This window comes from Dendrobium catenatum, unplaced genomic scaffold, assembly GCF_001605985.2.
Source record: "Dendrobium catenatum unplaced genomic scaffold, ASM160598v2 fragScaff_scaffold_51, whole genome shotgun sequence".
In the NCBI taxonomy this organism is placed as follows: Eukaryota; Viridiplantae; Streptophyta; class Magnoliopsida; order Asparagales; family Orchidaceae; genus Dendrobium; species Dendrobium catenatum.
In genome coordinates this window covers 626,737-641,998 of record NW_021318513.1, presented here as the reverse complement: position 1 = coordinate 641,998, position 15,262 = coordinate 626,737, and the positions used below count along the sequence as shown (strand labels likewise).

Sequence of the window (15,262 nt, the reverse complement as noted above, 5' to 3'; positions counted from 1 at the left end):
TATGTTTAACTACGCCAAGTTCACAATTTATTAATTTTTGAATACACAATTCTTGTTTCATCTTCATTGTATTACATCATATTTGGTATTAGAGCATGGCTAGCATAGGCTATGCATGCTAGAAGTCATCCACCTAAGCATCCTCATCTCTGCAACACTTATCAATAGTGAAGGCTATGCATTCTGTATCTAATAGTGAAGCCACTCATCCAACTAAGCATCCTCATCTCTGCAACACTTATCAAAATTTTGTGAAAAAAAAAAAAAAAACATTGTAGAGATCAATAAAAAATGAAATTAAGCATTATCGGAAGAAATGCAAGTATGATGTATAAGCAACAAAAAATAGTTTCCAGGCTGTTGCTTCTCAACACATAACATGAATTCATTAAACGTAAGATGCAGTGTCTAACTAATATCATAGAAATTGCAGCTAGTGACAGCCTTGAGAAGGAGTTAATCATGTTCAGAGTAAATGAAAAAAAAAATAAAAAAAGAATAAAGAGATCATTTAAAAAAATCACCTTTAGAAAGAGAAGATGGCGATACAATTCCGGATCAAGTGAAGGCAAGTCATTCAAATAGTTGTGCCTAATATGACAGAAAGTTCAGTAGTTAACAAAAATGAAACAGCATGCATCATAAACAATCTAACTAGATGCTTAATCATGAATCTAACGATTTAATTACTCAAGTGAAAACAATCAGGCATTGCACTTGAATCAGAAAATATTTGATTAAATGTTAGGCAAACATTCAGCACTCTTACTAAGAATGTATCCTAATCGGTACATACATATAGTAACATTAAAAAAAAAAAAAGAACACCTCTCTCTCTCTCTCTCTCCCCCCCCGCCCCTGATAACATCATTTTAGAAGGATCCTAACACATTTTCGAATGATTGTGAGTTAAATTAGCTCATTCTCCTTTTTTAATTACTTGAAATTTATTTTAAATCTCGGTCAATAAAAAATGTGGATGAAATTTATAAGATATAAAATGCTTGAAAAGAATAATCTTTCTCTCAGTAAAAAAAAAAGGGTCGGGGAGTTGTTCCTTGCGATTCTGCTGCTGCATTTAGCTTAACGTAAAATATGCTCCTCATTAAAGCAAACATGCTTTCTCAAAAAATTTTGGTCCTAACAATAACCTACCAGTTTATCCTCCATACAGGAATAGTTCTGGTGCCGCATTTAGCTTACGGTAAAACATGCTCCTCATTAAAGCAAACATGCTTTCTCAAAAAAAATTGTAATCCTAACAGTAACCTACCCATTTATCCACCCCACATCGATAGGATCACAAACTAAAGTGTTGCTAAACTTACAGCAAACGTGTACTCATCATTACACACCGCCCAACCCAAATCCAACTAATTTAGAGAACAAAATCAGCACACCTTCAACAACATCAGTTAATAAGATTTTAGTCCTTAAATGATTAATGTACTTATCAACCACTAATAAAATGTAGAACTCCTGACATAAAATTTGTAAATAGTTACCATCAAATCCTTTAGGGTTGACAAACATGTCCTTCAGAAATTGTTGATGACAGTAATAATTTAAGAAATTAGGAGAGATTACTGGAGCTCTTTAGGTGACATACATGAGTCATCCGAATGTGGAAGATCAAACCAACAAACAAAGTATCATTGTTGGCTGAAAGAACAACAAATTTCATCGGAGATTATCAGTACAGTTTCTCATGACGTTGGAACAAATTGTAGATCATGCATAGGTATTTGTTATATGATGCTTAAGGGTGTAGGATTTACTAAAGATGTCTAAGATAAGATAACAATGAGAACCAAAAAAATATATATAATTAACAGCTAACAAACTTTTCATTTTAGCAACGGCAAGGGTTACGACTACGGTTTCACAACAACGTCGGATTTCACCTCACCATTTCAAAATCATCTCAATATCAAAGCTTGATGATACCTTGACATTGGCGCTCAACTCCAGCAATTTTTACACCAACAATCACATCCCCATGTCATCTCGACATCTCATATATGTCCAACGGCATCTCATCAATGATTGACGCCATCTACATCTTAATGATAGACATTGTCTCGACATTGATGCCCAATTCCCTATGCCCATAGCACAACATCAATGCTCGACTCTCAACAATATTATCATCTCTCCTCTCGACGCCTAACGCCTGATGTATGCACCCGACTATGGACATCCTAACATTAATCAATTAAAATACAAATCCTAGTTAATTGACTTATTATTTTCTCAATTATTCCTAAAGTTTGCTTATTCAATTTATATACACTATTTTTAAGATATAAAAAATATGATATCATGCCCAAACTGTATCTGTATTCTATAATTCAATAATTGATGTGTCTCATATCCGTGTCGTGATATGCCCGTATTTATGCATTACAGCTACCCACACTTGTCCAAAACAAGTTTCCATTCAATCTTATCCATCATATTCCAAGAAAATCTTCAAGATTAGGGATCATCATCATCATAATTAGCCCTATCCCAATGGTTGGCGGCCAACCTTATGAATTCAATATACCCACGTGTTTCTGTTGAGCGTTTGTTATACGAGGCACTAAGCCAATTCTTCACAAATTCTTTTGAACGACTGTGGGCCAACAAAAAAATCAAAATGAAGTTCAAAATTAGAAACGATAACTACTGATGAATTCTAGGCATAACCACTATCATTATCCCAACTAATTATGACTAGCATTGTAAATTCTCCACCATTCATTGTTGTTTAATGCTACATAAGAAGTCGGACTTATTTGGCACCACAAATGCTTCAACATCATGTCTAGACAGCTATTTTGTTGGTTTATGTTCTTCTTTGTGTAGTACATATTTAAATTACAGGCCTATTCTCACGTATTATTTTAACTACAGGCTACTTCCATCATATCTTTAATATGATCATTTCTCACTTTATATTTAAAGTTTTACCAAATATCCAGCTTATCACACTTGGCCACATCAAATTGAATGTTAAGAACTTTTGCGTTGCCCTTCTAGTGTTTTTGGTCTGAATCCCATATAAAAACTCGAGGGTTTATCTTTAAGTTGACATCTAATCATAAAAGCTAAGCCAAAATCAATAAACTAATTCCTATATTGATGTTTGCATCAGTGAGACTAGAGACGAACATAATTAGACAAGAGCAAGATGCGATAATTTGCTTAAATGTTCATTCAACTCTTAAAAATGAGTAGTTAAGAAAATTAAAAAAAATACTTAAAAATTTTGCGAGCAGACGAAGGAATACCTTCATTTCCAACAAATTTGAAGACAAACAACTTATGAAAAAGAAATGAAATGGTAAAATTGTCCGACTAAAGAGAAATTCAACCTTACTTTTGTTTCAATTTGCTGAGGAAGAATGTCGCAAATGGTATGTCTACAAGAATACCTTCATACATTGCCTACAGAAAAAACACAAAACAACATCAATATCTAAATAATTCACCCCATCAAGTTTATAAAAGCAAAACATACAACAAACAACGAAAACAAAGAGAAGCAACAAAGTACCAAAAAATTTTGATAATGCCCAAAGAAAGTTCATCAAGCATTCACAGTTGAAAGCAATGAGTAACAGTAACAAAAAGAAAGATGTGCTGAAAACCATACAAACTAAAAGCAATGTTAAATAATGTGCACATTACCTCTTATAATGTCCGTTAGTCATTATAGAAAGAGTAGTTTGCTTCACGCTTCAATATGAATTGAATTTCAACCATTAAAAAAAGAGAAACGACATACTTCATTATCAAAGTGATGTATAACGGAGTGGGGATTAAAAATTAAAAAAAAAATCATAAATTCAATTTCAAATTTCCCTTAATTAAGAGATTTGAATTTGAAATCCAAATAAGATGGAGGGAAGGATAAATATGTGGTTAATTACTCCCCTAATTAAATTCCTTAATAAGGAAGGAAATAATTAACATAGGGGAGAGAGAGGGGCCGACCTAATGAGGAGGGGAAAGAAAAGGTGTCCACATACAATGTATGTGAACCCATGCAGCAATGGGAGATTGGAGAGTTAATTCTGAAATAATTTCAGATTTAATATGATTGGAGTCTTGTATTGCCTATATTTGGAGTCTTGTATTGCCTATATTTCCATTACACCGTTCGCTCCTCTACTCCAAAATTTGACTTCTCACATTCTTGTAGTGGATGATGATGGGGCTTCTATTATCTACTCCTCGTCGTTTACTCTCACGGATGTTAATGGTCCATCAAATCTAATCTATTTGCTTAACCATGTTGCAATTGCTTCTCTTATCAATCCTATCATTCCCATGTTTTATTTTGGTGATATTGTTAGCGGGAAGGGTTCTTTGTAGTTGAAGCCATATCTCTAATTTCCATTTTTTTCATTTAGCATGTCTCGGATTCTATGCAACACAATCCACCCACAACCTTTCATGATAAACCCACCTCATTTTTAAGGAAGAGATTTCTACTTTGATATAACCAGCTTCTTACACTTTGGTTGGTAAACTTGCCTTCGTCCAAGTGAGTTTGGAGATTGTTCATACTTTCATATTTGATTTATGTTTAATTGTTGACTGCTCTGTTGGAGTTCTTAATCGCAGTCATCTGCTTATCAAACTATATTTAAAAATTGATTATTTAAGGCCATTTCCTTGTCATTCATACTATGGGAATGGCCTCCTGATGAGTATGCTGAAGTGGTCTCCGTATTTTGATACCTCTGAAAAGCCAATTATTACGATGACCACTTATTTAGACCACTTCAACATACACATAAGAAAATTACTCATCTCCCGATGTGTATGAACCACTTCAACATATACATCAAAAAATTACTCATATCTCCCAATGTGTATGCTGAAGTGGTCTCTTGATGCTAAGTCCCCTAAATTGGAGGGACAAAAGATCTAATTTTGTAATATTTTCAATTGTTTTGCATTCAGAGGTCTAAAATATCATAATATTGATTTAACTAAAAAAACATCATAACATAGTTGCTGCACATGGCAATAGAAAACACACTTCAAGGGCAGCTTGCCAACTCCGTGTGAAAAGTAGGGACTAAATTACTCACTAAATAGCAAAGCCACAAGTCAAATAAAACAAAATTAATAATAAAAGCATCGCAAAAACAAAGCTCAAGACTTCATGCACATAATTTTCCAGCAACTTCTAGCAACCAACATTTCCAATACAACCACAAGCATTATTTTTTATCTCTAATCCAAAAGAACACGAATTGAATTTATTTCAGAAGGGGGCATAAAAAACAAAGCACATTAGAAAAATTAGAGGGATAACTTGCCCTTCACCAAGCATGTTTTGTATGATCGGTTGTAGGAACTATGTATCCCAATACCTTTCCAAGTAGGCTTCCAAGAAAGTCAAAATATTGTAGGTGCTGCTCATGAATCACTCCTGATCCAGGATTTGGATATAAAAGGTGATCACTAGTTTCCTATGGGAAAGAACAAAAGCAAATGGTTCAGAAGATAAACACAAAAAAGAAAATAATTAACATGAATCAACAACTGAAACATTAAAGTTATTTCAATGCCAGCTGCAAACACTTTCTTCAGTTAAAAAAGACATATATAAATACAATTATTTTTAAACAAAAAAAAAGTATATCATTCTACTATAAAGCAATATCAAATGACCTTAGAATTTTTCAGAAACTTGTAAATATTGTAAAACATCAAGAAAAACCTAAGAATAAAAAGGTATACAGAAGGCAGAACACGATTGATATGCACTCATCGCCATGCAACACACAACAACCAAGAACATCTGTATAATCTCACAAATTCACAAATTGGATATTTGCCCTATGCAATATTAGGAGGATTCATTAGAAAGGTATAAGTCCTACTCATCAAAGTAATGCTTTGGTTCATTTAAATGCTTTTCTTGAAGGCGTTTCTCTTTAATCTACCAAGGATGAGCCCATTTGGAACATGTGGGCGATAAACTCTGTTAAATCTCACTATTCTTTTCTTATGAAAGGTCATATTAGCTATATGACTTCAGTTTGAATCTAAAAATCTAGTGCCTCTTTCAAAGTTTCTATTCTTAGTTGGTTTACTTATTTAATGAAAATTTGAATATATATCTTCACAAATCGAGGATTATCTCTTCTACTGCATGAAAAATGACAGTCAACTTTTCTTTCAATTGTTGGGGAATTAGTAAAGGGAAGACTCTTGAACATGTTCGAAGTCAACAACTACTTTAGTAGCATCCAAATTTTTGTGGTGCATGGGAAAAAAAAAATCATAAAGGTCATTGGGATACATACTTCTTAAGAACTATTTGGTCAATCTTAGGGGAAATAAACAAAGCTTTGTCACAACAAAATATTAATAGACAAAGTACTTAGATACAACATGACTACATCAGATATCTTTTGGTTTCTTTTTCTCATTGCGTTAAGGTTGTTAATATCAATAGGGATAAGATGAATTTAGGTTTCCTCAATCATTCAATAGAATTTTAACATGATAGACTCATAACAATCAGCTAAACCGATTCAGTCAAACTTATCCAATTGAGCTAACTAAGGGTGGTGAGATAGCCACAACGAAGCGCGTGAGCGCATGCAAGTAGGAGGGAATAGTAGTGAGCGGGCGAGCAATCGTAGTTGAACTAATCTGACGCATTTCTTCGAGCGGCCAAAATTACCCTCACCCGATTTAGATGGAGTTGAAAGTTGAGGAGAGGAGTTTCCATGTGGTTTGTTCAACACAGACAAAGAAGAAAAAGGAGGCGGCTGAATTCGATGAAATCGGACAAGAAGAAGGTTTACGCATGGCTACTGAGGAAGATGAAAGAAGGATTTTGTGCCATTCAGCTTAAATTGGCATAGAAGAAGCTACGTAATCCAGCGGTTGACAAGAGCTATTCGATTGCCAACAATCAACATTGGAGGTGAAGGCAAAGGAGTGTTCGATGAATTCATGTTTATTTGGTTGTTTTGATTGATAAAAGTCTGTAGACTCAGGCCGAGAGAGTTTCAGGTTCTTTTTTCTTTTGGGGGGTTGGGACTTCAGGTTGCTGGTCCCAAAATGATTTCTTAATGTAGGCAAGGGGGGTTCAAAACATCTTGGGTTCTTTTGGTCTTTGGGCTGCTGGTTGCCTCTCGGATTGGGCCTTGGCTGCTTTGGTTTTGAGCTAAATTATTGGGACATCCTGTATTCTTTTTAGATCTATTACTAGTAAAATGACACTCCATGTATTCTTTTTAGATCTACTCAAAATGAAATCCTTTAAACTCTAAGGTTGATCTCCATAATTCAAATTTTTCATCAACTCCCTCTCTAGTCTTATCAACAAAAAGAATACCATTAGCCAAAAGCATACAACAAGGTGCATCCTCTTGCAAATGTTTAGTAATAACATCCATAACTAAAGAAAAAAGATATGGGCTTAAAGATGATCATTGATGTTATCCAATTGAAATAGAAAAATATTAAGTCAAACCATCTTGTGCTTGAACACAAATAAATAACAGCTCTAGTATACATAAGTTTAATGACTTGAATATAAGCATTATTAACTACTTTCTTTTTTAGAACTATCCAGAGCACTTCTTTTGGAACTTTTTCATATGCTTTCTCTAAATTAATAAATATCATATGTAGATCCTCCTTACTCTCTTTATACTTCTCCATCAAACCTCTCAACAAATGTATAACTTGCATAGTAGACCTACCCAGAATGAAACCAAATAGATTTGGAGAAATATTAATATCACAACGTAACCTATGCTCAATTACTATCTCCTATAATTTTAATGTATGATACATTAACTTAATTCCTCTATAATTTGCACTGTTGTGCATCACCTAATTTTGAGCAAGGTAAATGATAACCAAAATGTCATGATTTCTTAATTAATTAGTAATCATATTCCAACCATAACCATGTTGGTTCCTTATTTGAAAAAAAAAAAATATAAAAAAACATCAAGTTGCAAAGAATATGGTACTCAAACCATCCAACAATACCAAGGAATGACGATCTCTATAAACTGGCATAAAAAACCTGAGATGACAATTGGGGATTCTGACAAACATTAATGAAATAACAAACCTTAAACAGCCCATATTGCACATTGAAAGCTGCTTGAGTGATGTTCTCCATGAAATCCTTAAAAATACCACCACCATCAATTCCAGCCTCCTCTACCCCAAATTCATTGACAAAGGAAACACGAATCTGACAACATTAAGACATGAAGTAAGGAATATGCATTACAAGCTTCAGAAAAGTAACAAAATTTTGAAAACAGAAAACTACTACAGCAGCTAAGTTTCCAGCCTTCTATCAAGCGTCTCTTCTATTAGGTTTTTATGCATGCACTCATAATTTGTTGGTTATAAGTTGGATTAAGGGGAGGAAATTTCTGCGAGCGTGAAAGTGTCCATATCGATACTTGGAATTTTATGACAGATGTATGGCAAGCATAGGCAAACAAATACCGAGCCTCTGAGTTCTTCTGTTGACAGCACACTCAACTGATTGAAAGCATCTTCAAAAATTCTATTTCTTCTTATCCGAAACCGATTTCTATGTAGAGAATAAGCACCAATTTGTTGCTTTGAAGCTGCAAGTTGCGCCTGTAGAAGAATAATTAACATTGTGAAATAAGATTCAAAAGCAACCGTATATATAAGTGATGTAGGACTAGCATGTGAAGACTTGCATTATGAAATTAAACATAAGTTAAATTTTAAAATTAGCAAGCTATTAATAATGGGGATGCGTAAAATAAGCTTCAAACAAGAAAGAAAGGCAATCCACAAATAGCAATTAACAACAACCAAAGTTCAGGAATTCAAGAAGGATAAATCAAATCAACAACTTAGCTAACACTGGTTGGCAAAAAGATCCAACATTTAACATAGATCAGTAACTATGAGAATCATGCACTCAATGATTTAAGAAGCTAGAGGATTTAAATTAACATGAAATTAGTGATGCCACAGAGAATTGGACTTCAAAGCAATCTACTTAAATGAATGAAGTAAGAGTAGAAAGACTTAGGTATTTGCGTCGATGGGAATCTTCCTTCATATATGGTGGGGTTTCGGCCGGTTGATCTTCAAATGATTGCTCCATATTGCCTTCCTTGTATTTTGGTTCACAATAAAAAAGAAGAGATGTTGGCCGAAATTTGGAAGGAGGGAAGCCACGGTTTTTGCTATTTGGGGGAGATTATGAATGGTATAAGGTTAATTAGAGTGGTGGGGCTTAGGGGAATGGGAGAGAGTGGGATTGGAAAATGGAAAATTTGTTTTGGGAAAAGAAAAAGATATAGTTAACTTTGCAATTAATGGGCCAACTTCCCATTAATTAATTTGAAGAGTTCCAAGAGAGGACCAACCATGGGGAAAGGAAAGGGATGGCTTTTCCAATTCCAAACTAGTTTTGAGAATGAAAATAAGGAGAGGCAATTAATGGGTCAACTTTCCATTTATTAACATGAAGAGTTCCAAGAGTGGGCCAACCATGGGGAAAGAGAAGAGGTTGTGGCTTTTCCAATTTCCTACTAAGTTTGAAAATAAAATTAAGGAAAGGCAATTAATGGGTCAACATCCCATTAATTAACATGAAGAGTTCCAAAAGACAAGTGGGGTCCAATTGGAATCCCAAAGGTCAAAATTTCAGAGTTGGGAAATTTTGGATTGGGAACTTGGATGGGGAGGTGGTGGTGGTGGGCTTGTCGTAGGCGGTGGAAGGGGAAGGGGTGGTTGGCCGAGAAAGGGAGGGGAAGAGGGGTTGACCGGCGGTTAGGGAGGAAGGAGGGAAAGGGGAAGAGATACAAGGGGAAAACCAAGAGCTCAACTTAATGGGTTGTTGAGTACTTCATTCGCCTTCTCCTAAGGCTTCACCACTCAACCACACTCACTTTCACACAAGAGAAGAGGACTGAAATTAGAATTCATTCAAAAATAATCATCATCACCATACAAGGGGGGCAGAGAGCCATATATATATATATATATATATATATATATATATACCACATAACAAGACAAAAGACACAAATTCCCTTGGGTTTATAACATAACATTAAGGAAAAGTTCACAAACTAAATTAAATCACATACAACACACATAACAACTAATAATATAATGACTCAATCGCAGCTGTAGATCTACGGACCCTTCTATGATAAACTTTCCATGCATTGATGTCCCCATCAATAAGTCCATCTTATAAGAAAAAAATCAATTGGACTATTTGTAATAAAATTATAATTATAAGTTCAAGTGGCCCTAAAGATGACATCACTTATGCGTGTGCAAGCATGTTTGGGAAGGTGTTGAGTGGTTGTTCTCACATTGAATATTTTAACCCTGCTTGTAAATGGTACCAGAAACGGAGCCTGTTTCAGTAACTCGGATGCTCTGCTATTTTCAGTTAGCGCCTGCATAAAAATCACCACTGTGAGAAACAAATATTTAAGGCAAAGAAAAGGTATTATCAATAATCATTTTTGCCTGAGCTACAAAAGCTTCACTGCTTGCTTCAAAAGCATGAAAATCACCAGCTGAGGTGAACGACCTTCTATTGTTCCAATCTTGCAACTGTAGAAAAAACAACAAAAAAGTAAATAAGCATTTTGTAACATTGAGATTTGCTCATGCATTAACAAGATAAGCAGACAAAGAGCTTTCACAAAGCCACTACATGCAAGAGCTAGCAAAAAAGCATAATAGCATTCAAAGTGGCTGCTGAGTAATAAATAGATCTGATTCATTTGACATGATTTGTATCACTTAGATACTGAAAAACTTAGAATGATTCAGTGATACAACATAGGCAAGAAACTGAAGTAGTTGTGATTCACAAAAAAAATGCAAAAAAAAAAAAAAAACTTCATCACAACTATTTAATTCCCAATTAACAATAGAAAACAGCTGAGCATTCTGAAGATATACCTGGTTCAAGAGTTCAGATATCATAGCACGAGCACTAGTTCTTATTGTTTCAACTGAGAGCTTCTTATTGGCAAAGAAATCAGTTCCAAGTTTCTGAGGAGACATAGTAGCAGGTACCACCCAAAGGAGTTGCCATAAAGCCTGCAAAAGGAGATTGCAAAAGCATAATTGAAAAAAACCAAAGATATGTCAACTTTGTAATATGTTTTCGATTGAATTGTCGAAAACTAGGCTATTGATAATAATTCACATTAAAAAGAAAAATGTCGACCACCCAAAATAAGTGATGGATTAATTTTGCAATGTATACCATACCTGTTTTAATATGATAACTAAGAGCCTGATATCACTCAAGGATATTGGTCTTTCCTGCTCATAGAATTCCTCATTGTCCATGATTGTCAGCATATACCTGAAAGAGCTTAAGATTAAATGTTTCAGAGGTGACTTCTATTATTTTAAACGACCTAAGACAGAACTTGATACCCTTTCCATAAAACATACGCAGTGATGGCTCTGAGAGCATACACAATACCTAAACAGATTAGATTTCTAAAGATGTTATGCTTGTGAAGGAAAACACAATTGAGAAACAAGAATACTTACTTATACACTGGACAGAAAACAGCCAAAGATAATAGCCAGCGTGGAGCAACATCAGGAATATATGCAGTAAGTTTTGTAAAAAGTGGCCATGTTTGATTTTCTTGACAATACTTAATAAAACTCCATATTATAAGAACGAGATCAGTTCCATAAGCTAGCCCAGTCATGATACGTTCAGAAGGCAATGTATTGAATGTCACATGCAGGAAAGCACAAATAGAACCAATGGCTTCAATCTCTTCATCAGATGGAGCACTTTCATATCTATGACGAATAAGTGATGTATCCTTAAACAATGCATTTACCTGTTCAAGAATCAAATAACAAGTACTAAATATTTGATGAACTTCACAAGAAGAAATGACACTATTTAAGCAGTTATGAAGTAGCATACCAAAAGTTGAAAAAAACGTGAATCCATTGCATCTTTTATCTGCCTTTCCAGATTTGTATCCAAAAATTCGTTAGTTCCCTCATCCACGCTCATGTCATCATCAAAATACCCTGAATAAAGCAAAATAAACCAAAAGTGGAATGTACAATAGGAAATGAAGGTAAGAACAAAAAAAGTTGAGCAAAAAATTGGAGAATAAAGCAGGCAGGCAACAAGCATTTTCACTATACAATAATCTCCAGGAAAATATATGATATTTTCTATAAACAAAGGTTTTAAATTCAGAAATACAAGGGAACACAATAACAGACTATATGAAACTTGAAATAACAATCGTATTGATCAAGCAAATGGTTATTACACATAAACAGGTGTACACATTCATACTGAGTTGGACATGCATGGTTGAATGTCTGAAAACTTCCTAGTTGGTTCAGCTTCTTATAATCTTGCATGCATTTCAAAATAATATGGAGAAGCAAATTCAAAGAAGTTAAAATGTTATTTAAGTCAAGATCTAACTAGTAAAAATGTTGTTCCATATCATATGAAAGTTTAAACATTCACATGCAATAAAACAGGCAAACTTGTAAGTTGAAAAAATTGGCAGGAAAAAGGGAGCAACATGAGCGAAAATATCACATCTACTCCCAGCATTTATTTACAAGGCATGAATAAAACAAAATTTGATACTTTCAGTTAAGCAATCATGAGTAAGGACTCAAATGATAGAAAGCAAGTCAGAAACAAAGAAAAAAATGAACTTTGTGTTAGGTATGTTCTAATCAACATTGAGGAATTCCAAAACGAAAGAATACATAATTCAGCACAATTTAAATTGGGGATGCTGACCTCAAAATCATATGGAGTAAAAATAATGATATTAATAATACTAATATCATTAATATTAATATTAACATTAATATTTAATCCAAGCACTACCAGCAGCCTCCACATCGTCCTCCATTATTGTCCATCAATAACACCACATCAAACTTGTGAAGGATTTGTTGGGCTCATAGAAATCCTTTTTGGGTAAAGCACAAATTTTTTTGTAGCACAAATCCAAAGATGCCTACAAAACACCAATTCAATGTCTGTGGGGACGGGAGCGGAGGCTAAACGTGTAATCAATGATGCTACGGATATTACTCTAGTGCTATCTCCTGCCCATAATGGCGAATCAACCTTTCAAGAGAATGTGGGTAATTTGCTTCATCCGGTTTATGAATCGAAACCATTCAGAAACCGGTGCCTATTGGTGATTCTGTTGTTGTGGAGGCTGGGTGGGTAGTTTTGTCACCATTGGGTGTGCTGAATAATTTAAATGTTTCTCTTACGCCGGCTTTGGTGATTGGTGGGGATAATTGCATTGATACTATTGAGGATGTGGTCATTGGTTCTGGTGTTTTTAATTTGGGGGAGGCTGTTGTGGCGGATGATGCCCCTTCGAATAATAGTTTTCCTTTGGCTGTTGTAAGGAATGGAGATGATGAGGATCTGGTTATTAATAATTGTGGGGTTAACCAATGTGCTACTCCCATTCCGTCCTCTAATGTTGATGGTGTGGGTGATGTTTCTGATGGTGAAAACTCTATTCCTTGTTACTCTATCAGGGCTTTGGATGTGCCTGTTTTCGGCCCTTCCAATGTGCCTTCTCCCTATGTGGGTGGTTATCCTAATTTGGTGGATCGTAATGTCTTTGATGTGCCAATTTCAATTATTTCTAAGGAAGTAAGGATGCTTAAAAGCACATTTGAACATGAAGGATTCTAGTGTAGATCATTCGGATTGACTCGATGGGTCAGCCTCCCCTCCTTGCGGGGATGTTGGAGATGGTTTTGGTGATCCCGTGGATGTTCATGAATTGTATAGTTTGAATGTTGGGTGTTACAATAAGGAAGGTTTTTCTGTTTGTGGTAGCAAAAGATGCAGTAGGAAATCTAAAAAGCACTAATTGGTTTTTGTTTTCCTATTTGTGGATATTGGTCCTTGTTGCAGATTTGGCATTGGAATTTTGAGGTTGGGGGCTCTTTGTCTTTGTTTCTCTTTCCTTATGTCTTTGCTGGTTGTGTTTTGTTGATGTTGGATCTTTTGGTTGGTTGTTGGTTTTTGGGTTTGCAATCCTTTTGGTCGTGAAGTTGTTGGTAGTGGGGTGGTTTGTTTTGCTTGTGTTGGTTCTTTTGGTTGTTTATTGCAGGTTTAGTTCGTTGATCTTTGGGCTGCATGACGGATATGATGGATTCTTGCTTCCTTTAAAAGCCTACCGTCATTTCTCCGGATCAATTTGGTTCATATTTTTTATGTTGTTTATTTGTGTAATAGATAGAACTTTGGATCATAGGTTTTATTTCAAAAGTTGTATTTTTAGAAAGCTAAAGGTTCTTTAAGGACCTGTAATTTCATATTTTAATCAACACGTAAGCCTCCTTGGGGTTTTTATTAAAAAATAATAATTTAATGTCTGATTCAACCCATTTTGTTTAAATCAGTGATCAAATAAGTTCACATTAGTTGGTTGACCTAGATGGTACAACAACATCAACATCAAACCTTTATCCCACTACGTGGATTTGGCTACATGAATCTTTTTCTCTATTGTGTCATGTTAAGAGTCAGATACTCACTTACATATAATAAAAAGGTCAGTTTTAATACTTTCTAACCAAATCTTTTTAGGTATATCATACATTTCTTAAGATAGGACAAATATAATACATCTACTCTCCTAATCGGGTCATCGGAAAGCTAATGTTTTATGTGGCCAAACCATCTAAGGGAACTCTCTCTAACCTTATCTATCAGTGGAGCTACTCCAACCTTTTCACGTATATACTCGTTTCACATTCTATCCCTAAGAGTGAAGTCACTCATCCACAAAAACATTCTCATCTCTGCAATACTTAACTTAATTTTATACTTCTCTTTTAATTGCCAACATTCTGCATCATCAAGCATTGCAAGTCTCATCATAATCTTATCGAATTTCCCCTTAATTTTGAGTGGTACTTTTCTGTCACACAACAGGCCCGATTAATTCCTCCACCCCATCTATATCAGTATCACTTTGAACAACATACCCGAGATATCTAAAACATGTTGATGGGGACATCAAATCATGAAAAGTATATCAAAGACATGGCCGACGATCTACAACCACGATCGCGACGATCAATTTTTGAGTCATCCTATGTATTTGTTTTATTTATTTGCTTTATGTATTAGTTTTATTAGCATTTCTCATTTTACCCTTACTTAAGGGTTTGGTCATATGTAAATCCTAGGAGCAATGTCGTTTTTTAG

At 34.8% G+C, this 15,262-nt stretch overlaps 1 protein-coding gene across 3 annotated transcripts in view; it reads right to left on the bottom strand.

Annotated features, from left to right (window-relative positions):
* LOC110106235 (E3 ubiquitin-protein ligase UPL6) overlaps positions 1-15,262 on the bottom strand; it is a gene marked incomplete at its 3' end in the record, with an annotated part of 50,274 nt that overhangs the window by 12,738 nt on the left and 22,274 nt on the right. For all 3 annotated transcript variants that reach the window (XM_020836043.2, XM_020836044.2, XM_028694253.1), the window contains 11 exon segments: positions 525-591; positions 3,365-3,432; positions 5,373-5,471; positions 8,105-8,230; positions 8,494-8,631; positions 10,359-10,445; positions 10,519-10,605; positions 10,960-11,100; positions 11,275-11,371; positions 11,566-11,870; positions 11,960-12,069. In XM_020836043.2, coding sequence (XP_020691702.1) covers positions 525-591; positions 3,365-3,432; positions 5,373-5,471; positions 8,105-8,230; positions 8,494-8,631; positions 10,359-10,445; positions 10,519-10,605; positions 10,960-11,100; positions 11,275-11,371; positions 11,566-11,870; positions 11,960-12,069 — 1,325 coding nt within the window.